Here is a 26125-nt window from a genome sequence, read left to right as displayed (position 1 = left end):
TAATATTTTTAACCCTGATGGAGTAATTTAGTCAGACATAATTGCATTGAATATTATTTGTTGATATAGAAAATCGTCTGGCATAAAAGTAACACAATCACCTATTATAGTTGTAAACAAAGATCGTTCGCTGTAACTAAAGTTGCCTCGCTCTGGTTAGAGCTGGTCAGTCAATCTCAATTTTCCACTACCTATCCACCGTCTCCGAGAGCCATTGACAAATTTTCCCGTGAACCATTTTGCTTTGTGCGAAGGTCGTCATTTACTGTGGATTAGGATCTGCTTGTGGTTTCTGTCGCGTACGGATATGATATAATTACGTAGTTAGTTTTTTGGGGGAAGAAAGGCCATGGCTGTAAGGTGGAGCAGTGAAAATGTCGTTGCTGAACACAGAGATCTTCAGGTGAGCCTGACGTCCTTTTGTCACGTGCTTATTTAATTTATTTATAGGTACGCCATATGCTATCTGTTGAAAAATGTGTTATCAACCGTAACAGATTTTTCTCCAAAATTCACAAAGGTAAGCATTCCAAGACTAGGCTCAGGCAATGCTAATACCTACCTAGGTAGCCTAGTTAGGTACTAGGTAGGGTAAACAACCGAGTGGACTGGCCAGCTCACCGACTACCGAGGTTTTGGCCACCCTCCGAAAAAGTACTTTAACACGTCCTGACACTGGAGATGGTCATCAGTCATGAGTTGTTGGTGGTGATAACAGGAGCTCAAGACCTCTAGCTATCTCCTTTCGAAGTAGGGTAAACAATCACGGACGATCCATCGTCATCACGCTGCCCAGACCTTATTAATTTGATATTTAATTGGTGAAACAAGAATACAATTACAACTTTACCATTCAAAAGATTGAATTTTTGTCAACGTATAATATGATATACCTAGCCTATGAAACCCCCATACAAACTAAAATAAGCATGTGACGCTCTTTGCAAACTCTGTTTTCAAGGCAGTTTTGAAATTCAATATGGCGGCATTCATGAGGCTGGCCGGTCTAACCACGGACAATCCACCATCTTTCCCAGCCTTCCCAGCACTCATTTGAACAATGTTAGCTTATACCTACCTATGTGTAACATTTATTGATCTTACTCAAGATTGCAGTTGTAATCAGCAAAATAAAACATTTTGTTGCCTATATTAGTGAAAGTATGAAACTTTTTATTCCCAGGGTCATAGAACGGAATTCATTTTTACCTTGTAATCGGTGGTTTTATCCTTACTGCCATCACAACTGAAACTCCACAGTGCTTATTTGATTGTAATTATACACATTTTGGTCTTAATTCACTCCAAATTGCACTTGAATCACGTTGCTGTTCCTGGTTCCTAAGCACTCACTCTGCAAACACAGTTACGAGCAGCAGACGACTACACTTTTTATGAGGTGCAAAGCTTTATTCCCTTAATTGTTTACTTTACTCACTATTTAGTTTAACTTTACTTCAAAATATTTATTTAATTCATGTCTATTATCTCTTTTTTGCAACGAAATTAACCCCGAAAAATTACGGATATTTCTGAAGTACGAGCAGACGACGGCAAAAAGACTCATCGTTGCCAATCTAGTGGAGCTTCACACATACGCCGATGCATTTACAAACTGTTTCCATGAATTCTAGTTGTCATAGTAATGCAGTAATGATTCCATGAATTCTAGTTGTCATAGTAATGCAGTAATATTGCTGCAATATGTATACGTATATATATACTACAAATAGATACGCTAATTTCACTTATTTCCCCGGTTTTGTTTAAGTCTTATACCAGTTTGGAGGGTAAACACATACCAATTGACAACACTGATAAACAATTGAAGAGCGCAAAACGCCCTTAGATAAGTACTGGTTAGAGGTCAGGTTTACGATTGTTGTGATGAAAGTGCCCCAGTGTCAATGGGTATAAGTGGTGTGTGGATTTAGCACAGGAAATGGGAAATTTGTTGACACAAACGACTCCGCAAACATTGAGATGGCGTCATCTTCAAAATATTTGGAATTGTAAATAAAACTTTGAAAGCGTTTTGGGGTTGTGGGTACTGCGTTGGTCACCCTTTTCATTACCCTCTGTTTAAATCTTAAAATATGGCCTTAATTTCTAACTTTGGAGAAAATACTAATTTCGAAAGGAGAGTAGAGATCTTGAGCTCCTGTTATCACCACCAACAACTCATGACTGATGACCATCTCTGGTGTCAGGACGTGTTAAAGTACTTTTTCGGAGGGTGGCCAAAACTTCGGTAGTCGGTGAGTTGGCCAGTCCACTCAGTTGTTTACCCTATATATCCATAAATGAGACTTGCTTTGGCAAGTAAAATCCAAAGGCTATCGTAACATTAAGCCTAAGTATGATTATTTGTGGTTATAAACTGTATAAGTGGTCCCCCCATATTCGCAGGCTTTGGGGTGTACACATCAGGCCCAGGCTTGTTTCTGTCATATCCTATAGTACTACCGAGCTATAACTTAGAATATAACTTAGAATAGCTTAGGTATTAGAGTAAATGACTGAGTGGCGAAATAGCAGCCTCCTTCCCGAAAAAGTACTTGAATTTGCTGCCATGAGCATCAATAGAGAGTTGTGGTCCATCCAGGCAGTACACCGAGACCTCTTTGCTCCTACTGAAGTACTAAGCATTTTCTCGTAATTTAAGAAATAATGGCATAATTCAAGCGCTTTTTTGGGAATTGGCCACGTTCTGAGACAGGTGGCTGCTATGTCACCACTTGGTCATTTACCCTACTCTACTTGCATTTGAGACACAAAAGTATTTTTCTACTACCTATGTGTTCTAATGTGTGCTTTGAAAATTTCTGACATTTGTTTTTGTTTTGGCTGTAAGTCATTTAGTCTGTCATATCCAAACGGGCAAATAGCGAAAACGACCTAAACAGCTCAACTTAGAAGGGTGCTTGTATTCTAAATGACCTTTGGCCGAAATGACCCAAACTCATGGATCCAATCTTAGCCTTATATAGCATATATTCAGTGATTTTAAAGTGATACCAGGCAAAAAGGATGTGGTTCCCTAGGTTATGTTAGTGGGGGAAGGAAGTCCAGGGGATGGAAAGACCCTATTCACATAAAGAACTGGTATCTTAGGTTTGGTTAGGTTAGGTCTAGTGTTCTTGGGTTAGGATGCAACCCAGTTAATTTTGAGTGACAGTGTCATACGACAGTTTAGGTGCCCTTCCTAGAAAGTGCTTCCTAGTAAGTTCTCGCCAAGAGTAGTATTGCTGAGCTAAATTGATAGGTCTTGGGTTCCTTTTTGTTTTCCAAAGAGTAAAGAAGACAGGGGTGGCAGTAAAAAAAAAAGGTGTTTGATAGCTGGGACACCTTGGTGTTCTGTCGAGTCTCCCTCACAAGTCCACCAGGGCACAAAGGGTACTGTGGTCAGACCTTCAGGATCTCATGTTTCTTCTTCCTTGCAAAAGGACATGGAGTTTCCAGATCTTGCAGACTTGCAATCCCCCTCCCCAGTGTTCATGTGAGTGTTCACCTTGGTGTCAGTTTGGGTCCACTTGCATTTGGCATATCTTGTGCATTATTTTGATGATTGGCTGGTGTTAGCAAGATGTTGCTGCATTAGAACTGAGATTGCCTCTTAATTATGTTGCCACACCTGGGGATTTCTTCACCTCTCCAGGGACCCCCCAATCTTAACTTATGAGGCTATAGAGATTATTGCATGGTCAACCATAAGCAGCCTGGTATACTAATCCTCATTCACCATATTTTATTTTATAGGACCCTTAACTGAACAGTTACAAGCTCACTGATTGACTTACGTTTTAAAAACACAGGCTGATTGACCTACGTTTTAAAAACACAGGCCATTTAGGTCAGGCATTGTACATTGCAAGGGTAGGCTCTATGGGCTCGGAAGAATAGGAAGGTTTGTTCCGATACATAATACAAACTTTCGGTCCTTTAACAATAAGAAGGTAATCAGCGCCCAGCTGGACCAGTCATCAGCTTAGAACAAGGTGTTCGATAGTTAACTGCTTGTCCGGTAGTCGGGAGTCCCGCCCGACAGAGAGGTAAAGATTCACTTTGCTTTCAGCCGCCTAAGGAGACAGACGTGTTGTTACGCTGCTCTGCCCGCTGCTCGTAGGCGTAGATACTTCATTTAGAAGGACTTTTTTTTTCAACTTTACCTTACCGAGTGCTTGTGTGGAGACTATAAGTACTCTGTATTTTCTTGATTTGTGTTTATTGCTCGCAAATCGTTGTGACAGGGATGGATTCCTGCAAGCCTGAGAGACCACCCGGCCCCCCCATCAGCCGCAGATTGTGCCCTGGTGTGGAGGGCCGCAAATGTGGGGCTTTTTAGTCTCTTGTGGAGGTTGACCCTCATAATTTATGTACCTGGTGTCGAGGGCGGGAATGATCTCGCACCGACCCATGTGATATTTGTGTGTTGTGGTCGGAGGAGCAGTGGGGGCGATACGAGGGGAGGAAGCCAGCCAAGGAGTCGTCGGAAAGCTCTCCAGTGACTCCCTTGGTTACGGACACGTCTTCCTCTTTCATCCCTCAGTCTCAGCTCCCACGTATGGCTCCTTCCCCTTCGGGGGGCGTGTCGTGTTCCTTCTCCTCCCTCGATCAGTCGAGCGTGGAGGAGGGAGTGTGATACCCCGGCATTAAGTTGTACTTTGGGTCTTCTGTTTGCTCGGAGTGGGACCTGTCTCCCCCCCCCCCCGGGCGAGGAGGAACCCCCCTACTAACCCGACCATTCCTTCCTCAGGTGCTCCTGCCGTGGGGGATGATCTCGGCCAGGTCTGGTACTCCGCTGGGGTTCCAGGGGACACTGAGCGTTCAGGGGCTGTTCTTCCACCTCGCGCAGAGTTCCAGGCCGGTAACTCATGGTCCCGAGACGTTGACAACTACCACCGTGTCGACGCGAGGGTATACTGCGCCTCCCCATCTTGTGTACACACAGCACGTGGCCATGGTGACCCTGACAGCTGCGGTGCAGGCTCCGCTTGTGGTTCCGCAGAGGAGGGAGGTTACCCCGCCGCCTGGTTTGTTCTGACACTGAATACAAACCTTTCGGTCCTTTTACAATAGAAAGGTAACTCGCGGCACCTGGATGGTCGTAAGCTTTCGAACAAGGGAGTTCCGTAGTTAACTGTTTGTCCGACAGTGCGCACGCCGCGCGACTGGGAGGTGAAGAATCACTTTTGCTTTCGGCCCGCTGGTGGATAGACGTGTTTATCTTCGCTCTCTGCCCGCTTTTTCGTTGTTTGGTTTTGGTATAGTTGTGTTTCTTTTTCTCTTTACATTGTGTGACTGAAAATTGTAAGTACAATTATTCACTATTCTTTATTATTCAATTACATTGAAGTGATTTGTTTTGGATCATGAGTTCTCTACGCCCTCCTGTACCGACGACTGCAGGGACTGAAGGGCGTAAGTGTGTGCTCGGTGCCGAAGGCGAGAGCGCGCTCGCGCCGAGCCGTGTATTTTGGGTGAAAATGTGTAATTGAAAATTGTAAGTAAGTACTCTTTTTCATTTATATTTTTGCCCTGTGCGCTCGGTGCTGAGGGCACGATTGCTCTCGGGCCGTGCCGTATATTAGTTTTGGGTGCAGTGGGTGCTGTGCGGGGGTGGGGGAAGCGAGGGCCTGCCAAGTCGTCGGAAAAATACTTATAGGCCTACCAGCTGAAAACTCTTGAATCACGCGCCTTGGGGGATGCTGGGAGTTCACGGATCAAGGTGGTGTTTTGTTTACAATTGTTACGCAGGCGCGCAAGCGCGAATTTCTTTCTTGCCGCACTAAAAAGTATCGGTGACACATCTCGGAAATTATTTCGTCACTTTGACATAATTTTTGTACCATTTTAAATTAGCCGTTACATGGAGTATTATATATGAAAATGTGCGTATTTTTATGTAGAATACAACAAAAAAATACTCATGATTGTAGCTTTTATCAGTTTTGAGATATTTTCATATAAATGACGATAAGTGCCAAAATTTCAACCTTCGGTCAACTTTGACTCTACCAAAATGGTCAAAAAACACAATTGTAAGCTAAAACTTATTTTGTTCATGTCACTTAACTGCCAGATATATATATAGCTGTATTCTCTGACGACCGACAGAATTTCGAAACTCCCGGCAAACGCAGTGGTCGGCTAGGTGGTTAGTACCCATTCCCGCCGCTGGGAGGCGGATACCAGGAACCATTCCCATTTTCTATTCAGATTTTCTTCTGTCGCCGGTCGGTAAACATCTGTTTACAGACCTCCCCCTAGGATTTTGAAAACCCCATTTGTCACTTGAGTATTTGGATTGTCTTTTGGTTTCGGACTTGGCTTAGTGATTTGGCATACGCTATTGTGGTTTGCATTTTGATTTTGCTTTTGATTTTTCTTAGAATTGAGATATCTGGATCTAGTGAACATGTGGGCTTCAAAGGTGATAATGCTGTCTGCTCTTTGAGTCCCACGTTCTTGGCCAAAAATGAGAACCCGTCTAACCCTTGGTCCAAAAGCTTCGAAATAAAGGGAATGATGAACTTAGTGGGCCAAGAATCAGAGAGTCCTGTACCCTATCAGGGCTCTCAAATTTTATGTACACAGAACGAAGGAGGTACGAGGTCCCTCAGGTAATTTGTGGTGCTCAGTGAAGAGACCGGATTTACCTTTATCAAAGAATGCTTTGGCTTTGTTTCTAAGGGACATTATAAAAGAGGCTCATTCATCTTGCCAGAAGACTGATTTGAGCCTCCTGCGAGTGAACGCTCACGAAGTCAGAGCTGTCGCAACCTCGCTTGCCTTCCAAAAGAATATGTCAGTCAAGGACATTCTTGATGCCACCTTTTGGAGGAGCAATTCAGTATTTGCCTCACACTATTTAAGAGATGTGAGAACGATGTACGAGAACTGTTGTTCTCTAGGACCATACATTTCTGCAGACACAGTTTTGGGGGCTGGAGGTAGCTCTTTTCCTATCCCTTAGTTAAAGGTTAGGTTTAGTTTTTAATTTTTGCATTTTTGGTTGTTGGTTAGATCTTTAGTGGAGATCTTCCATTCGTTAGTTTAGCTTTCATGGGGTTTTGTCTAGTTGGTCAGGTGGTGGTCAGTTGCTTCATAGCCCTCATATGTATGGTACGATGGTCTAGTCGCGTTGTGGGCACGCCCCCGTTGACAGATCATCCGGAGCGCACCAGCAGTACAGGTCTCTACCTCGCTGGCAACTGATTAAGCAGAAGCAGGCTTAGGTGACAGTAATCACGAAGTCAGCTATGCTAACAGGTGAGGAACCAAGATGTATATCATCTACTTAATTTTGTTTCCTAAATCCTATTCTGTCTCTTCCCACCATCCGAAGGTGGGATTCAGCTATATATATATCTGACAGGTAAGTTTCATGAACAAAATGTTATTGTTATAATACAATTAAGTTTGTTCATACTTACCTGGCAGATATATATAATTAAGTGCCCACCCACCTCCCCTCAGGAGACAGTGGCACTAGAAAATATGAATAGAAAATGGGAATGGTTCCTGATATCCGCCTCCCAGCGCAGGATGGTACTACACCTGGCCGCCCCACTGCGTGTGCCGCAAGTTTTGAAATTCTGTCGGACTTCAGAGAATACAGCTATATATATATCTGCCAGGTAAGTATGAACAAACTTAATTGTATTATAACAATAACATTTTTCGACATTGTTATATTAGGGTCCTGGATATCATTAGTATACATGATTGTTTTTAATAATGTCAGCTACTGCAACTTGATCTACTGTAATTAGTTCAGAATGGAATAATAATATGAACTATTGCAAAGTGATCCATGTAGAAAGTTAGTGGAAGACTAAAATGTGTCAACTTAGATTAGGATTGCCCTGTGTTGCCCCGGTCCTGGTCGTTTCAGCCTAAATGGCCATAAGATCCAAACTGGCAAATGATTGAAATATCTTACGGCCTAAACAATGTGACGTTATGTTTGTGGTATTTATCGTTATGTTTGTGGTACTTATCGTCATTATTTTATGTTTTATATCCCCAAAGGGCTGGTCCTAAACATGTCTCCCATTCTGGACATAAATTAGAAGAAGCGTCTCAGTGGTATGGCGTTGGCGTACCACCTCGGTGGCCGTGAGTTCGATTCTTGGGCATACCATTGAGGTGTGAGAGATGTGTATTTCTGGTGATAGAAGTTCACTCTCTGAGTGGTTTGGAAGTCACGTAAAGCTGCTGGTCCCATTGCTGAATAACCACTGGTTCCATGCAACGTAAAAACACCATACAAACAAATAAACAAAAAAGGAAATTGGAAATTGCTGAACATAAATAGTGTGCTTACGGTCTAATTGACTTATGGCCAAGACGACCCATACTCTATTGCTCCAGTTGCACTGCCTGCTCATGTAAGCTAGAATAGTGTTTTAAATGTTACATGACTCAGGTTGTCAACTATGAATATTTAAAAGATTTCTTTATACAATAGAGCTAATGAATGTTGTTAACAGAAGGCTAGTTACAATTAGGTTCAAGTTACATACTGAGCCAAAACGCACTTTGAATATGTTAAAAGTCTTCATTTTTATTGTAGTGTCTTACCGAACAATTATAGAGCCGTGATTTCCACGAGCGGCAGGATACTAAATTCAAATTTAGCGCGTCCGGCGCGCCAACACTGGTGGTGATGACGTCATCTCCCTCCACTCGCGGGAGAACCAGGTACAACTGCCCAGGTGAATCCAATTCTTTTCCTGCCGGCGTCCGGTGAACATCGGTGGTCGGTGCGGTTGGATGACTTTGCTTCGCTTTTTTTTGTGGATTTGATCTTCGGAATTGGTGAAGTACTCTTTTTTGGCGTTGTTGTTATTTTGCTTTTTACTTAGGCGTTGCCATGTCGGATTCTAGTCCGTCGGGAGTTAGGTTTTGCATCTCAGGATGTAAAACTAGATTATCCAAGTTAGAGTATGATTCTCACACTAAATGTGTTAAGTGTAGGGGACAGGTTTGTTCAGCAGATCGAACATGTAACGAGTGTAGTGATTGGACTGATTCTCAATGGAAGTTTTTTAGTTCATACTCGGAGAAATTAGCTAAAGACAGAATTAGAAAAGCAGCGCTTAGGGAAAGTAGACTTAGCTCTGCTTCGTCTTGCGATGCATCTGTTCCTTCTGTTTCTCCTCAAATTGTTATGTCTCCTTTAACTACACCTCCTATTCCTCCTACTAATCCCACTTCTCCGGCTTCCCGTGTAGTTTCTTCCGACACCATTGCCAGTCTGGAATCGAGGTTAGATCAGAAATTTTCGGTACTAGCGAATACGGTTTTGCAACTTGGTAATTCAGTTAAGACGTTTTTGGAGAAAGCGGCTTCAGGTAAGAGTGTAGTTGAGGGTGCGTCTGTCTGTCCTGACACGTCTCCTAGACAAAGGTCACTGTCCAGCTCCCCCCCACCGGGGAGAAGACATACCGGAAGTCCAAGGGAGTCGATCAGGATTTGCCCACAGACAGGCGCCTCTCTTGTTGAGCCTGTTGCGCCTCAACAGGGCTCGGTTAAGCGTTGGAAAGGTGTTGCGGTCAGACGCCTTTCGAATGATTCAAGCGATTTGTCTCCGGTCGCGCGGCGCTCTTGGCGAGATTCGCCCGTTTCGCGTCCCTTAAAGAGGCGTTCAGGCGCCGATTCTTCGCCTCCTCCAGTCAAGCGGTATAAGGAGCCTGAGAGTAGGGTTTGCGCCGCGGCCCGTTAGCGGCTTCGTTCATCGCCTCAATCTGTGCCTTTTTCGGCTCCATCTACTAGTAGAGATTGTGGTTTTAGCGCTGTAGCTAGCAGTTCTAAGGGTGTTTTCTTTAGGCGCTTTTTTTCGTCTGTTAGCCTGATGTGCCTGTTTCGCCTCGAATTTCGGCGGCTCCGAGCGAGGCACAAGTAGTTTTTTTTTTCCGCCTCCTGCTGAACATTTAGGCTCTTCCAAGCCTACGTTAACTGTTTTTGATTCGTCTCTGGCGCCTTTGCGCAAGCAGTTAGAGATGTTAACCAACTGGATGAATGAGTCCAAGGGTGGTTCGAAACCTTCAGATCCGGTTGTAGTTCCGTCTACTTCTTCGGCGGTATCGGAGAATGAAGAAGTAGAGGAGGAGGATTCACATCACCTCTCGTGTTATTCACATCTCCTTAGATTTCTTCTGCTATCTTATCCAGATTATTTTGAGAAAGCGCTCCGCGCTCCCAACTTCGACTTTTTTGATGAGGAGGAAAACTTCAGACCCTCTCCTCCCAAAACTTGTTCTATCTAAAGCGGTTAGACATTCGTTGAAAGAGACTGAGAAATGGATGTCTATGAAAAGAGACTTAGGGGAAGGCTCTTTTTGCTTACCCTCCCTCTAAGTTGCTTCGTAAGAGGTAGGTAGGTTTTATGTAACTGGGGAAGCTCCTTCTCTGGGAGTTTCTGCCTCCTCCCAGGGAGACTTCTCCAGTTTAATCGACTCCTCTACGAAGATACTGCTTTCGCCGCAGCGAAAGTTTTCTTTACAGCGCCTGAGTTGGACCACGTTGTAAAGAATCAATTTAAACTTTTGGAAGTCTTTAGCTTCCTTGATTGGACTATTGGCGCTTTAGCGGCCAAGATCGAAGACTGTCCTTCTCTTTCTCAGGAGTTAGCGGAGGATTGGATTGGTGTTCTGTCCTGTGCGGACAAATCCATTAGGGATGGATGTGATGAGTTAGCTTCGTCATCGCCTTTGGTACCCTTAAGAAAAGGCAACTTTGGTGCTCCTTTGCTTCTAAAAGGGTACGTCCCAACAGAAGTCTGCTCTCTTGTTTGCTCCTTTGTGAAAGATAACCTCTTTCCAGACGATGTAGTGTTGTCAATTTCGTCTGCGCTAGATAAGAAATCTACTTCGGATTTACTGGCACAGTCTACTAAGAGGCCTAAAGCTCCTGTGGAGACTGTTCCTTCGGTTTCTCCTCTGGGGCCCAAGTGCCTTTTCGAGGGAGAAAACCCAAGCGCTTCTTTCGGCCGAAGTCGAATTTGCGACCTCAGTCTAAGGCCTCGGCCAAGGTTAACAAACCTTCCAAATGAAAGCTCGGTTCTTCATGCACCAGTGGGAGCCAGGCTGGCTCTGTTTTGGGAGGAATGGGAAAACAGAGGAGCAGAAGCCTGGGTAGTGCAAGTACTCAAGTTCGGCTATCGTATTCCTCTCGTTTCACCTCCCTCGCTCTCACCTGTGCCAATTCCATTCCAGGCATACTCTCCGGGCTCAGACAAATTTCTGGCGTTAGCCGCAGAAGTGGAAGCGCTTGTTCTCAAAGAAGCGATAGAACAGATAGAAGGAGATTTTCCTCCAGGCTTTTACAATCGCCTTTTGTAGTACCCCAAGTCATCAGGGGGCTGGAGGCCGGTTTGGATGTGATGGCGCCCTGAAACTTCGCATGTCCAGAAAACAAAATTTCATATGGAGACCACTCGGTCGGTTCTGGAGTCCATCAGACAGGGGGATTGGATGGTCTCTTCTGGACATGCAAGACGCTTATTTTCACATTCCGATACATCGCGAATCTCGGAAGTACCTGAGGTTCATGTTCGAGGCAAGGAAGGTGTTTCAGTTTCGGGCGCTTTGCTTCGGACTAGCGACCGCTCCTCAAGTTCTCACCAGGGTTCTATCCCCGATAGGAAGCTGGCTGCACATATTAGGAGTAAGAATCTCCCTCTATCTGGACGATTGGCTTCTCCGGTCGGAATCAGAAGAGTCGGTGCATGAAGGACCTTGGAACAACTCTGGATCTTGCCAGAAAGTTAGGAATTCTGGTCAACAAACAGAAGTCCCAGTTGGTTCCATCTCAGAGCATCCTTTATTTGGGGATGATTCTGAATGCTCAAGTTTTTCGGGCTTTTCTGTCCCCGAAGAGGGTTCAAGGCTGTCTGGAGACAGTTCAGGAGTTCTAGGACAAAAAGGTAAGTTCTGCCAATCAGTGGATGAGGCTCCTGGGCAAATTGACGTCAGTGGAGAAATTTGTGACGTTGGGAAGACTGCACATGAGACCTCTGCAGTTTTTGCCTGAGAGCCTCTTGGTGCAGGAAGACACAACCAGACTCGATTACCTTTCTGTCACAGATCAAATAAAAGAGGACCTAAGGTGGTGGCTCTCTCGAGCAAGGTTGGAAGAAGGGTTAGATTTACGACCCATCCTCCCGAACCTACAGTTCTTTTCCGACGCATCGGACACAGGTTGGGGAGCCCTACTGGAAATCAACGGACTTCAGGAGCTTGGTCGGAGAAGGAGAAGAAGTTCCACATAAATGTAAAGGAACTGTTAGCAATTTTCTTGGGGCGCAGACCAGTTTTTCGGAGCTTAGTAGAAGGTCGAGTAGGGCAGTGCATTCCGACAACTCCACGGCTCTCTCGTACGTGCGGAAACAGGGGGGGACTCAGTCTTTCTCTCTGTACGAAGTAGCCAAGGATCTCCTCCTGTGGTCAAACGAAGCGAAGGTTCAGATAGTCCCGAGATTTGTTGCCGGGAAAGATGAACGTCCTGGCGGACGAGTTTAAGTCGTCAACAGCAAGTGTTACCTCTGGAGTGGACTTTGGACAACAAGATTTTGTCAGAAACTTTGGCGCCTTTGGGGACGACCGTCAATAGACCTGTTCGCGACATCAAGGAACAACCGTCTTCCTCTCTTTGGTTCTCCAGTCCCAGATCCTCTAGCTTGGTCGGTGGACGCAATGCTGTTGGATTGGTCGGGTCTTGGTTAAGCTTATGCATTCCCTCCGTTCGGTCTAATAAGAGAGGTGCTGAACAAGTTCATTTCGCACAGCAATGTAACACTAACGTTAATCGCTCCCTTTTGGCCCAGGAAAGAGTGGTTCCCGGACCTTCTCCAGTTGTTAGTAGACTTCCCCAGACTTCTTCCTCCAGAGAAGTGGCTTCTCAAACCTCACTTCAAGAGGTTCCACCAAAACTTGTCCGCTCTAGCTCTGACAGGGTTCAGACTGTCCGGAATCTTGTCAGAGCGAAAGGATTTTCAAGAAGAGCTTGCAGAAGCTATCGCTCGTTGTAGGAGAGAGTCTTCTAACAAACTCTATCAAGGGAAGTGGAGAATCTTCAGAGAGTGGTGTAGAAGTGCTCAAGTCTCTACTTCTGCGACCTCTTTAACAGAAATAGCAGATTTTCTTCTATTTCTTAGGAACTCTAAGAAACTGGCTCCTTCGACGATCAGAGGATATAGAGCCATGCTCTCTTCGGTTTTTCGACATCGAGGTTTGGATATTTCCTCCAATTCAGATCTGTCGGACCTCATTAGGTCTTTCGAAACCACTAAGCTCCCGCAAGATACAGTGGCTTGGAACTTAGATGTTGGTGCTTAAGTTCCTCATGGGGCCACCGTTTGAGCCTTTGAAGTCGGCTTCACTCAGGAACTTGACTAAGAAGGCACTTTTTCTTATTGCACTAGCTTCTGCTAAGCGTGTCAGCGAATTTCACGCTATAGACAAAAGAGTCGGTTTCTCTCAAGGCAATGCTGTATTTTCGGTATCTTTGACCTTTCTAGCCAAAAATGAGAATCCTTCTAATCCTTGGCCGAGGAGTTTTGTGGTAAGGAACTTATCTGATTTGGTTGGACATGAGGAGGAAGAAAGGCTCTTATGTCCAGTCAGGGCTATTAAAGCAGTATCTGTTTGCCACTAAGGGTATTAGAGGACAATCTTCTAAGCTCTGGACCTCGGTTCAAATCCCTCTCGTCCTCTTTCTAATGCTCTATCGTTCTTTATTAGAGACGCTTATCAGGGAAGCTCACTCGCAGTCCGAGAACGACAATCTTTCCGTTCTGAGAGTTAAAGCTCACGAGGTTAGAGCAGTGGCAACTTCTTTAGCATTCAGAAAGAATTTATCTTTAGCTTCGATTCTTCAGAGCATGTTCTGGAGATCGAATTCGGTTTTTGCGAGTCATTATCTCAAAGAGATAGAAAACGGTTTTCGAGAATGTAAAACGTTAGGTCCGGTGGCGGTTTCTGGCATGGTGTTGGGAGAAACGGCACAGGGGTCGTCACCTCTATGCTAACTTTTCACCTTGAATAGGTTGTCGAGTTCAAGGGAAGCTGGGGGTACTGAGTACCTGGGATACTCACCAGTCTGTTAGGTCAGATTTTACAATGGTTGGGTATATATGTTTTTAAATCTAGTGTTGGTGACAAATGTTTTGTATGATTGAATTTCTGGTCTTAGCCCAGGGCAAGAGCAATCTTTGTTGTTACTATCCTCCGTCAGTCAGCCTTGACTCGCTTGAACTACGGAAGGATTCCACTCCTGTAGAGGCTAACTTTGGTCAAATTCCAATTCCTCTACAATAGTAAGAAGAGCACCGACCAGAGGCAGTAACAGTCTGCTGTAGCTCTCTTACAAGGTAAGGTACAACAGACACCTTGAGTGTTTACTGGTATTGCAATAAATGTAACCATTTGAAAATACTAGTGGTCCACTGAATCCCACCTTCCCATAAATGTGTAATCAGCTCTATAATTGTTCGGTAAGACACTACAATAAAAATGAAATTTTCATTATTAAAATGAAGTTTTATTGTATACTTACCGAACAATTATGATTATACCCACCCTCCTCCCCTTAGGTGGACGGACGGGCAGAAAGAATTGGATTCACCTGGGCAGTTGTACCTGGTTTCTCCGCGAGTGGAGGGAGATGACGTCATCACCACCAGTGTTGGCGGACGCCGACGCTTAAAAAACTAAATTGAATTTAGTATCCTGCCGCTCGTGGAAATCACGGCTCTATAATTGTTCGGTAAGTATACAATAAAACTTCATTTTAATAATGAAAATTTCATATTTGCAGCCCCTAGATTTTATAGTAAGATCTTTCTTGATATCTGGAGGACTGAAGATATCAAGTCTTTAAAGAAGAAATTAGAGACTATTTTGTGATTGTTGTGATAGCACTGGTATATAATATAATATAAGTACCTAATAAATATGCAGTATACTGTATCAAATGTATGACTCATACATATATAACAAATGTGTATGTCCTGCAAGCACCTTTGATAGGAGTGAACATGAAGACTACAGTAACAGTAAGGTTCTGTGCACAATGTTTGCAACCGTAGGCGTAACTTCTTAAGGGTCTCACCTGATCAGATCATCTTGCCCTCTCTCTCATGATTTAACTCAAGCTTTAACAATTAGAGGGAAAGGCTGGTTGCTGATGCATTTTTTACATCTTGAATGGCAGAAGCATTATCCAAGAAAAATTTTCTCCAAACATCTGCCTCGGAACTTTCATTTGCCCTAACCTTATTCTTAAGCAGGGAAGTCAGCCATTGTGCAAGACTAGTGGAGTAAAATTTACATTGTTCCGATACGTAATACAAACCATCGGTCCTTTAACAATAGGAAGTAGCTAGCGGCAGCTGAACAGAGGGTCCCGTAAGCTTCGAACAAGGGGAGAACGGTAGTTAACTGCTTGTCCGACAGGGAGGTAAACCAATCACTTTTGCTTTCGGCCGCGGGTGTGAAGGACGTGTTCGTCATCGCTCTCTGCCCGCTTCATCGTCGTATGCTTTGTTTATATTGTGTTTTCTACTAATGGTGGTTTTGTTTGACTTGAAAATGAAACTGTAAGTTACATGTTTTCATATTCATTACTTAATTATGAACCAACATGGAGCTATCGCCGTAGATGCGGCGATTTCCTCTCTTTTCATGAATTGAACCCTTGAATTATGTCTCGGTGCCGAGGCCGAGGACGGGCGCGCTCGCGCCGAATCATGTATTTTGGGCGAAAGTATGTAATTGAAAAATGTAAGTACTTTTTTCATTATATTTTTGCCCTGTGCGTTCGTTACCGAGAGCGTGATTGCGCTCGGCACGAGCCTTTTATTTTGTATGATAAAATGCAATGAAAGTGGATTCGCAATTGCAGTATTCTTTTAATTTTCATTTATTTATTTGCATAAATTTAATTTGGATCAATTTTCGCTCTTACCCGGGAATTGATCCTTACGATTATTTTCTGTGAAAGTGAAATCGCAAGTGCAGTATTCTGTTTCATTTTACATATATATTTTATGATAGCATCATATTATTTGGATCAAGTTTCCTGCTCTTTTATTACCCGGGAATTGATCTTTTCCCTTTAAGTTCTATGAAGTGAATCGCAAGGGCAGTATTCTGTTCATTTTCATATTACTTTTCACTGCTGTGCGGGGGTAGGGGAAGCGAAGGTCTGCCAGGAAGTCGTCGGAAAGCTCTCCCGCGACTCCCTTGGTATCCGATTCTTCGTCTTCCCTCCTGCCCCCCGCTCAGCTTCCTCGTTGTATTGTATTTGGGGTCTTCCTTGCGTTCGGGGTGGGGCATGTCTTCCCCCCGTGCGTGAGGGAAGGAACCCTCTACTAATCTATCTATGCTACCCGCATGGTGCTACATCCGTGGGAGACGACCTTGGACAGGTATGGACCACCGCGGCTGCAGGGCGTGCCTAGCATCCACGGGCTGCTGCAGCGTCTAGCGAGGTCTTGGGCGGTCTCCACTACTACCACGGCCGCTTATGCTGCTGCTGCTGCGCTCTCTCTCTCTCTCTCTCTCTCTCTCTCTCTCTCTCGTCATCTCTCTCTCTCTCTCTCTCTCTCTCTCTCTTCCCCCCCCCCCCCCCCCCCCCCCCCCCACCCCCGCCTGGTCTACACTCCCCATGCTGTGTCGGTGACGCCGTCTGCCGCTACTAGGGCCACCGCCGTACCGAGGGGGGGGTTGCCGCCGCCGCCTGTTTTTCTTTCGTGTTGCCTGCCCCAGACTTCCGCTGCTCCAGCAGCTCGCAACCCCTGGACCGGCCGCCAGTACCCAGGTTCCCGCTGGCTGCCGATGATTCTACGAGGCGATCGCTGGGCCTGCCGTACCTGCCGCTGAGTGATTCCCGCTGTTGGCTTGGCTGTCCCTTCTGGGTCTACCGCTGCCGCTGTTCCTGCCGCTCCTGAGCTGGTTGCTGTTCCTGTCGCTCCTGGTTCCTGAGCCTGTCCATGCTGGTCCTGCCCACGGTGTGTCTTCCCCAGTCCAGGTCCTTCCGGACAGGTGCAGTCGGGCCGTGTTGCTTCGGCAATAGCCCCGGCTCCAGCCTGGATGGAGGACCTGACGACTGTCCTGCGTGAGCTGACGAGGAAGAGGAAGAAGAGGAAGCTGTCATCTTTGTCTTCATCGTCTGCTGCTGCCTCTTCCCCTTCGACTTCTAAGGCCCATAAGCCGAAGAAGAAGAAGGCTGCCTTCCCCCCTAAGAAGTCTCCTTCGGGAACTTCTAAGGGCCCGTCCCACCCCGGTGGGACGGGGGGGTCCTTCTGCTGGTCCTCCTGCTCCTTCGGGAGCGGGGCCCGTCTCTCCTTCGTAAGGAAGAGATAGACGGGGACCAGAGGAGTATCGGTTAGCTCTGGTACTTCCTCGCCTGGTGCTAGCGGCGATGCTGCTACGCCAGGTTCCGGCTCGGTCTCTCGTTCGCGAGAGATCCCGAGTGTACGTTCTCCCTCGGGAGACCGTGCAGCCAAGTTTCGGCGCCAGAGTTCGCTCGGCGCCAAGACGCGGCACGGAGCAGAAGGCTGGTGAGAACCGCTCAGGTGACTCTCGCCAAGCCAGCGGCCGCTCTTGCAGCGACCAGCTGGTAAACCGGGTTTTCCCCCCTAAGAAGGCTCCTTCGGGACCTTCTAAGGGCCCGTCTCGCTCCGGCGATTCGGGGAGCTCTTCTGCTGGTCCTCCTGCTCCCTCGGGAACAGGGCCCGTCTCTTCTTCTACCAAGGAGAAGAAGACGGGGACCAGAGGAGTACCAGCTTCGGCTGGCACTTCCTCGCCTGGTTCTAGCGGTTCTGCCGCTAAACCAGGATCCGCCTAGAACCGCTAAACCAGGATCCGCCTCAGCTTCTCGTTAGCGAGAAGTACCGAGTGGACGGTCTCCCGCGGGAGACCGTCCAGCCAAAGTCTTGACGCCCGAGCTCGCTCTCCGTCAAGACCGAAGCGCGGAGCAGAAGACTGGCGAGAGTCGTGCAGACGACTCTCGCCAGGCCAGCGGATGCTCTCGCAGTGACCAGCCGGCTGCTCGGGCTGACGTGACGGTCTCCGACCGGCCACGCGCTGAGGCGAGGAAGGGGTCCCCGCGGCCGTCAGTACCAGCCTCGGCTGGTACCAGCGGCTCGACGCGCCGAGAGGACGCTCACCGGTCTCACCGCGACAGCGAGCCTAGCAGGTCACCTGACCGCCACTCCCACAGGGACCGGGCGGATAGGGGGACCAGCAGCAGCTCCTCTGCACACGAGATCGGGGCCGCTGTTCTCAGTCCAGCCGTTTCCCTGGGAAACGGCTCGACTAGGCCTGCAAAGTGGCGATCGCCTGCAGCCCTCCAAGCCCGCTGGTTCTGCCAGCGAGCGAAAGAGGAGCGTCATGTCTTCCTCTCCCGTGCCTGCAACTTCCTCGGTTTGCACCAGGAAGAGCGAGGCACAGCGGGGTGATCGTGAGGGGCATACCCCGCACGATCCCGTCACGACGCCGTAAGTACCAGGTACGATCTTCGGACCGACCAGGACGTACGCGCAAGTGGCAGGAGGAATCCGAGAGGGGTCTATCGCAGTTCCTCCTCCTTAAGGGGGAGGTTCTCGGAATGCTCTTGTTCGAGGGGCTTGACGTCCTACTCTGCAAGATGCTATGACTTCCGCCAGATCCAGAGGAACTTTGTCGAGGTTATGGCACTGATTCGTCAGCGCAACGGACCTCGGGGAAGGATTGCCGCTCCCACCAGCAGAGCCCACGTCTGCTGCGAGTCGTTTTGGGGGCCCGAGAGGGAACCCAAACCGACGGTGGGTCTGCCGCGATCGGAGCTTGCGATTCTGTCTTGAACCAGAGTCTCTCGTCTCCGGACAAGAAGGCTCTCTCAGTTCTGGCTGGTCGATCAAGCTACTTCCACCCCTCCTCTACTGCGACAGCGCCGTTTCTACGTGTCTTCGGACACCGTATTTAATACTCCTTCGGTCCTCCTGAGAGGTTTTCGACCTCGACGAGGACTGGAATGAGTCGGAGGACGGTATCGGCTCTCTCTGTCAGGTGTGATCAGCCCCACCCAGAACGACGTTCACAGTGGCGGCAGACCCTTACCTACAGTGAGAGTTTGTAAACCCTCCTCGGGAAAAAGTTTTCTCCTGACGATACGTTTTCCCAGACTCTGAGAGGCCATCGCCGCAAGGCGCCCTGGCTGCTGCCTCCTCTTCTCCAACTGCTAGTTCCACTGGGAAGGCGAGCGAGTATCCAAATCCTCCCCCATTCCCTCTCTCCTTACGGCTACGAGGGAAGGGGAGGGATCCTACAGAGATTTCTCTGTAGGATCCCACGTTGGGGACTGCGCTACCGGGGGGACCTTCGGGTCCTACCTGACGTAAGCCCCCGGTCGTGAGGAGGGATCCTGCCCCATTCTCGATTTCTACGGGAATCGAGAGGACCACCCAGCCGATATCGTTTGACGAATTCGGTGGGGGTTTCGCAGACTGCTTAGAATTCTACGGAATTTCTAGCGCATTCAGAGTGTTCGAGTTTTTTACGATCTCCAAACACTTAGGCGAGACCACGGTCCAAAGTGAGCGAGACGAGAATCCCTGATATGTTACACGATAATTGGGAACCTCGCCTATGCTCGAATTCCTGGAATTTCTAGCATTGGGAAGAAGACTATCACAGTAGGCGACCAACCTGGAATAATAGAGAAGAACGGGACGGGAATATCCAGTTTGCTTGAACTATCGTCTTAGTATTCTGTTCACCATTGAAGCTTTCCTTCGAGGAAGACTTCTCCTTCACTCTCTTTGATAGAGATCGAAGGTGGTCGATCTCCAATCCTTATTTTGTTTTCTTGAAGGAAAGAATTTAGGATGGAGATTGTTGTTCAGAATCCTACAAATATACTACGTATATTAACCTCGCGACATGATTCTGCTAAGCAGTTGAATTGTCCGAGGGGTAGGCGCATATCCTAGTTAATCTACGGATTGCGACTTAGACGAGAAGTATTCTAATTGAACTGCAACTCGGGGTTGCCTGCAACCTCCCAGGAGTTTCCAGTTTCAATTTTATATACTTATGGTTTTGTCACGACAACACCATTTCAACTTTTATATTTACCGAAATTCGTTTCGCCTAAATATAATTGCTCGAGCATATCTTTTATGCTCAGTGGTTCTAGCCGAACGCATTCCTTCGTGGAATAATGGATTACCTGGCAACTCAGGATGACGAGTCAGCGAGAGCTCAGGCTCAGCTACTGCGTATTGACTATTGAACTGCCTGATAGCAGCTCAGTATCAGCTGGGCCTCCGAGATGCACGGTCAGTTATGTCTCTCTCTCCCCTACTTTGATTGACTACCGAACCGTATCTCTGCCCAACAATCATGGACTTAGGTCTCTGATTAACGGGGATTCTCGCAATAATGAAGGACCATCTACTGCTGTGACGATAGATTCCATCGCCTTCGACATTGCGAGAATTTTCAACAGAGATATCTCTTGGACTTTTTCATCTTTCTGTTTACCGCACGGTAACAGAAGTCTGTACAAGTCTCCCGCTGCATCGCACTGCGATAATGCGAATGATTTTGCAGACATCTGAGTTTGTCTTCAAAATATCTCATATTCGTAGGTGTACAATTGTTCATTGTTCAACCCGAATTAACATACATGTGTCAAAGACATCGCCTACTCTCCGACCTGACAGCTCTACTTCCAATGTTCAGCCCATGAGAAGCAGTTCTTCAGGCGGCTTCCCCTGTGTTTTCATTACTGAAGAACGCCCCGCTTTCATTGCAACTACGACTTCTCATCGGACAGCAATGAAATAGCGGTTAGCGTTTTCAGTCATTTGTAAGCACAGGTTATGAATCTTGAGAATCCTTCTCTCGATTCGTCTGTGAAGACGTAGGTTGCATTCAATATCTACCTTCGTCTTCAACGGTACAGTGTTGTTTCTCCTTAGCTGAGATTCAACAACTATGAGATGTTTTGCCTTCAGGGACCTCGGTCTCTAGAAGGCAATTGACTTTCGCCTGTTGGGCACATGCCTTAAGAGAATCATCACCTCGCTGTCCGGCATTGGTGACAAACAAATACATTATTTGTTTGGTCTCTCGGCATAAACCCTTTAAAGGCGAAGGTCACGTGACTTACTCGGATGCTTGGACAACTTGCCTCCTACCGAACAGCAGTCAGTCGGCAGCTGTCAGAGCGCCCGAGTCAGTTAAGAACTACGCTGTTGACTTAGTTCGGTTGTTACAGAGCAATCATTACTTCGTTTTAATAGCTTGTCACAGTACCCATACCATCGACACCACCATGGAGTGTCGGTGTCCTATCCACTACCGAGAACTTCGCTGCATGGGGATAGGAGGATGCGAGAGACTTCGTGGCAAACGGACAGACCAGTATGGGTACTGGACATCACCAAAGTAGAGAAGAGGGATAGGTCATGCGACTATTCCCTTCTTTTCCTCTGAGGAACTGCATGACTTCTCCTGCGAAAAGTCAAGCATCCAGGGGATGGGGATCCGTGACGCTCGATTTCGTACCGACTTCGTAGCGAAGGACTCAGAACCCTTCGGTCCCTGACGATTGGTTCGAGTCGTTCACAATCCCCTCCCTAATGGACTTCACCGCCTTCGATGCGAAGGAGATGCTGCCTTGTCCGCAAGAACTTCTCCGTGGCGCAGTACTGAAGGCAGGGGTCTGGTCCAACCAGACCACATGCCCCTCCTTCTACCTTCGGGATATTGCCCACAGGTCCTTGGATCTTTTTCCTTGGGACCCGTGGTGGCTGCTCAACACGTTGTGTAGCGAACCCAGACCCTCGCAGGCTGAACAGCATCGAGTCCTGTGTGACCGTAAGAATGGATGAGTGAATGAGAGTGTGACTGGCTCCTCTTCCATCTTTTTCTTCCCCTCTACCTGTGGTTAGTGGGACACGGTCGTCACCCTGCTGGATAAGGACAAGATGCAGGTGAGCTACTCAACAGAGCCCCATCTTATCCCTTTCACTAGGGATAGGAGCGTATATCCACCACTTCCTCCAACAAGGGGGAGGAAGTGGATGCCAGCTTGAGACAAACCCATACTTTATGTTGCCTCTTGCAAACAGGAACAAGTTCTTGCTTGCTGGTACGAAGAGATACGCTTGCCTCTCTCTTAGTACTTGGCCCAGAGGTCTGACCATTGATCCTGCGGTGCACACCCCGATCAATCGGACAGAGGCTTGGATCCCTCCCTCGCTCTTACGACCAGGGAGGCATTCCAGGGATGGATGAACACCAGTCTGTTCATCAAAAGACTCCGATTCCTCCCACCAAGAAGTGAGTCTTCCTATTGTTAAAGGACCGATGGTTTGTATTACGTATCGGAACAAATGACAATTTGTCGAAAATTGCATTTTTCCTAACTATACAAAACCTGAGGTCCTTTACATATAGTCCCTCCTCATGCCACCCCTCACTCTGCGTATTTTGCACGGGCCAAAAGCAAAAGTGATTTGTTTACGCCGCGCGACTGTCGGACAAGCAGTTAACTACCGTTCTCCCCTTGTTCGAAGCTTACGACCGTTCCAGCTGCCGCTAGCTACTTCCTATTGTTAAAGGACCTCAGGTTTGTATAGTAAGGAAAAATGCAATTTTCGACAAATTGTCATTTTGTGAAACAAAATTATTTTAAAAATATATATGAGATGTGTGTAGTGACTTCAAGTTAGTTAGTCGCTAATGACTTATGTGCTTCGAAAATAATGTAATTGTAATTTTCATACATTCAACTTCCCTGACAGATATATACTTAGCTATAGACTCCGTCGTCTCCAACAGAAATTAGAATTTCGTGGCACACGCTACAGGTAGGTAGGTCAAGTGATCTACCGCCCTGCCCTGGGTGGCAGGACTAGGAACCATTCCCGTTTTCTATCAGATTTTCTCTGTCGCCCGTATGGTAAACATACGTTTGCGGTACCTCCTGACTTGATTTTCGTGTTTCATCGCCATCGATCTTCTGGGCTGTCTTTGCAGGGAAGTAACTGGGTCTTTGGTTCGGCATACGCTTTTATTAACTTTTTAATGAATTTGGCTTCGAAAATTTCGAAGAATATATGACGTGTAACTAACGAAGTTTTCGGTAGGCACTCACATAGTTTGCAAGAAAGGGAAATATTAATATTTATTCATTAATACGTGTAATAAATGTTAGAATTTGATTGAGGAAATATAAAACTAACTTCCTTCTTTAAGAAGTCAGAAAAGCATATAACTAGATACGCTTCCTTTAGAAGTTTTAATAGCTCTCGTACTAACGAGCAGTTAGAGAGAGTACTAACTAGTAGTGTTGCATCTTTCTTCACAGAAACTACAAATTCATAGTTGCAATTTGAAGATAAAGGGATGTAGCTCAAAATGCGAGCTATTAAAAGGTAAGAAGTGATTATAGTGTTCCCCATTGCAGTGGAGGGTGTGTCTGATCGGCTCTGTCTCACTCCCAGGTCTAGACCTCTTTCAAGCTCCCAGGCCCAGAGGAGAAGGAATGTCGAAAGCCGTACGGAGGTTATGGAGAATTCCCACCGATCAGGCATCCCCTCGGCAGGATCTGTAGTAACGTCCCAGACTGCCAAGGATAGCCATTGGAAAGGCATCCTTAAAAAGTGCGTCTCTTCTTCCGATTCTTCATCTTACATCCGAAAAGACAAAGAATGGACATGTTTGGAGTTCGGACGATCTAGCGCATTCTCTGAAAACTAAGAGAACACTGAGCGCCAACTGGACTACAAGCGAAGAGCCAGCGAGGAAGCCGCGTTCCAGCAATCAAGCGCGAGCCACGTTCCAACAGCCAGCAGCGAGCCGCGTTCCAACAGATAAGCGCGAGCCGAGTTCCTACAGCCAAGCGCGAGCCGCGTTCCAGCAACTGAGCGCGAGCCACGTTCCAGCAGCCGGGCTCGGGCCGCGTTCCTCCCTCCAAGCGAGAACTAGAAATTTTCTCGGCGGAAGGTGCCTTGAAAGAGAAAACAGACAGCTAAGAGCGAGGAGCCTTATAGTAGAGTGGCAAACAGAAGGATCCTTCCATGGAACGTTTCCGGTCAAGAGGCTCCTTCCAAAAGGAGTAGTTTGTAGGCGCTCGGAACTATCAAGGCGCACGGGACCTTACAAGTATGCGGAACATTCCAGGCGCGCGGAACTATCCAGGCACCAGGATATGCCAAATCGCCTTATGAGAGAGAGGTCAGTCGCGAGGCTCCTCTTTGAGTTTTTAACTTGATCAGCTTTCTCCTGGCAATGGCGCAAGATGTCGCACAGGCGGCCGTCGCTTTTGTCAGGAGGATTCTGATACTGAGAGAAGCCCTTATCCAATATTCAGAAGACTGCTGTGATAGGCAGTTCCTCTCAATGTGGACTCTCTCCTTCATTCATGCTCTTCCCTCGTTATGAAGAGGCAAGAGCTTTGGGAGTTTTCTTAATAAGATTCTCATCGGCGTTCGGGAATGATGGCGGAAAGGAAATATCAATCTTCCTTCCGTAAACCCTAGATATGAACAGGAATTCTGTCTCTTCCGCGATTTCTGAGGATATCACGAAGATTTAAAGAGTTCCTGGATTAACTTCCTTCCTTAAGGAGATATATATACTCTTTGTATCTTAAGGGGTTAGTTATCATTTACAAAGATCTTAATGCATCTTTTCGAGTAAGCATATACGCTCTCGTGGACAATATTCGGAGTAGCTCTCTTTCATTGATTAGAGGCTCTTCCAATTAATAGACGCTCGGAATACGTCCTTTAAGTCTTATGTCCAAGAGAATAGGAAGCTGGAGAGATTCTATGCAATCCTCGTTTCTCACTTGGAATATCCTTCGACTAATACTAATTCGTTCTATTTATGAAAAGAACGAAGATAGTAAAAATTTTCCTTTCTCTATCTGCCTCGGCAGGGAAAGAAGGTAGTAGAGAATCTGCTGTATGAGAATACGGTACGGTCAAGTCATAGGCGCGTACCGTAGTTACCTCTTTGGTGTGCAACTCAATTACCCTTATCCTTCCAGGAGTTTCCTAGGAAGGACTACGCTTAAAGGGATTGTTAAGACAACACCGACTCAGCTTCTAGATTTAATGAAGTCTTGTTTCACTTAAATATGCATTAATTAGAACTTCCTGAAGCTCGATAATAATTTTATAAGATTCCTTCATTGAATGGAGTAGCTGGCAACTCAGGAAGAGTAAGGCCAGACGGCTAATGGAGACTGCTATCACTTAGACCAACGCAGTACCATCTAGTTCTCGGTCATGAGCGGTCGGTTACATCTCTCTCTCCTGAGGGATGGACTAACTAACCGTATCTCTCCCCTACAATCACGGTCTTAGCCTCGGATTGAGGGGATAGATAAGCAAACATGAATAAAATTGTCTGTGTTTTGCTAAGAAGCTTTCAATAAGAAAGATATTGCAACCTTTCAATGCTGTTTACCGTAAGGTAACATTATTAAAGGATTCTTACGCAGCAGAACACTATACAGGCAGTCCCCGGGTTACGACGGGGGTTCCGTTCTTGAGACGCGTCGTAAGCCGAAAATCGTCGTAAGCCGGAACGACGCTTGGAAATATGTCTTAAACTAATAAAAAGTTATAAAAACCTTACTTGTAATCCTTTGGTTACACTACATGTTGTTTCCTGTAGTTTTATGTACAACCTGGAGTTATTTTCATAAAAGAATGCTGGTTCTTGAAGGTAAAAACTATTGTAATCCTCTGGTGACACTACATTCTTGAAGTTTTATGTACAACCTGGAGTGATTTTGCAAAATCTTGAGGGCTACAAGAACAGCTGATTACTATTTACGTATCATATAGACTAATTAAAGTAAATGTATCTTTAAATAGGCTTATATATTAGTATCAACAAAACATTTCCTGCCATGAGTCAGAGGCCGTTTAATGAAACGAACACTTCTCTGTCCTATCTGTTCAGAAAATAAACGTTACGTCAATCCCCGAGACCATTGTTGCCAAAGCGTCTCTCTCTCTCTCTCTCTCTCCTCTCTCTCTCTCTCTCTGATCAAATTACATTGGAAACTTGACATACGATTGCCCTAATATACGAATGTTTTGAGATAT

General features: G+C 46.4%; 1 protein-coding gene across 6 annotated transcripts in view; it reads left to right on the top strand.

The window, feature by feature from the left end:
- Positions 1-39: 39 nt before the first annotated feature.
- Positions 40-26125, top strand: part of LOC135217454 (GATOR2 complex protein WDR59-like) — a gene marked incomplete in the record, with an annotated part of 356363 nt that continues 330277 nt past the window's right edge. For all 6 annotated transcript variants that reach the window (XM_064253332.1, XM_064253330.1, XM_064253331.1 and 3 more), the window contains 1 exon segment: positions 40-403. In XM_064253332.1, the coding sequence (XP_064109402.1) occupies positions 350-403 (54 nt within the window).

Source organism: Macrobrachium nipponense, chromosome 7, assembly GCF_015104395.2.
Source record: "Macrobrachium nipponense isolate FS-2020 chromosome 7, ASM1510439v2, whole genome shotgun sequence".
Lineage (NCBI taxonomy): Eukaryota > Metazoa > Arthropoda > Malacostraca > Decapoda > Palaemonidae > Macrobrachium > Macrobrachium nipponense.
Note: the sequence above shows the minus strand (reverse complement) of the source record. Positions and strands in the feature narration are given on the sequence as shown.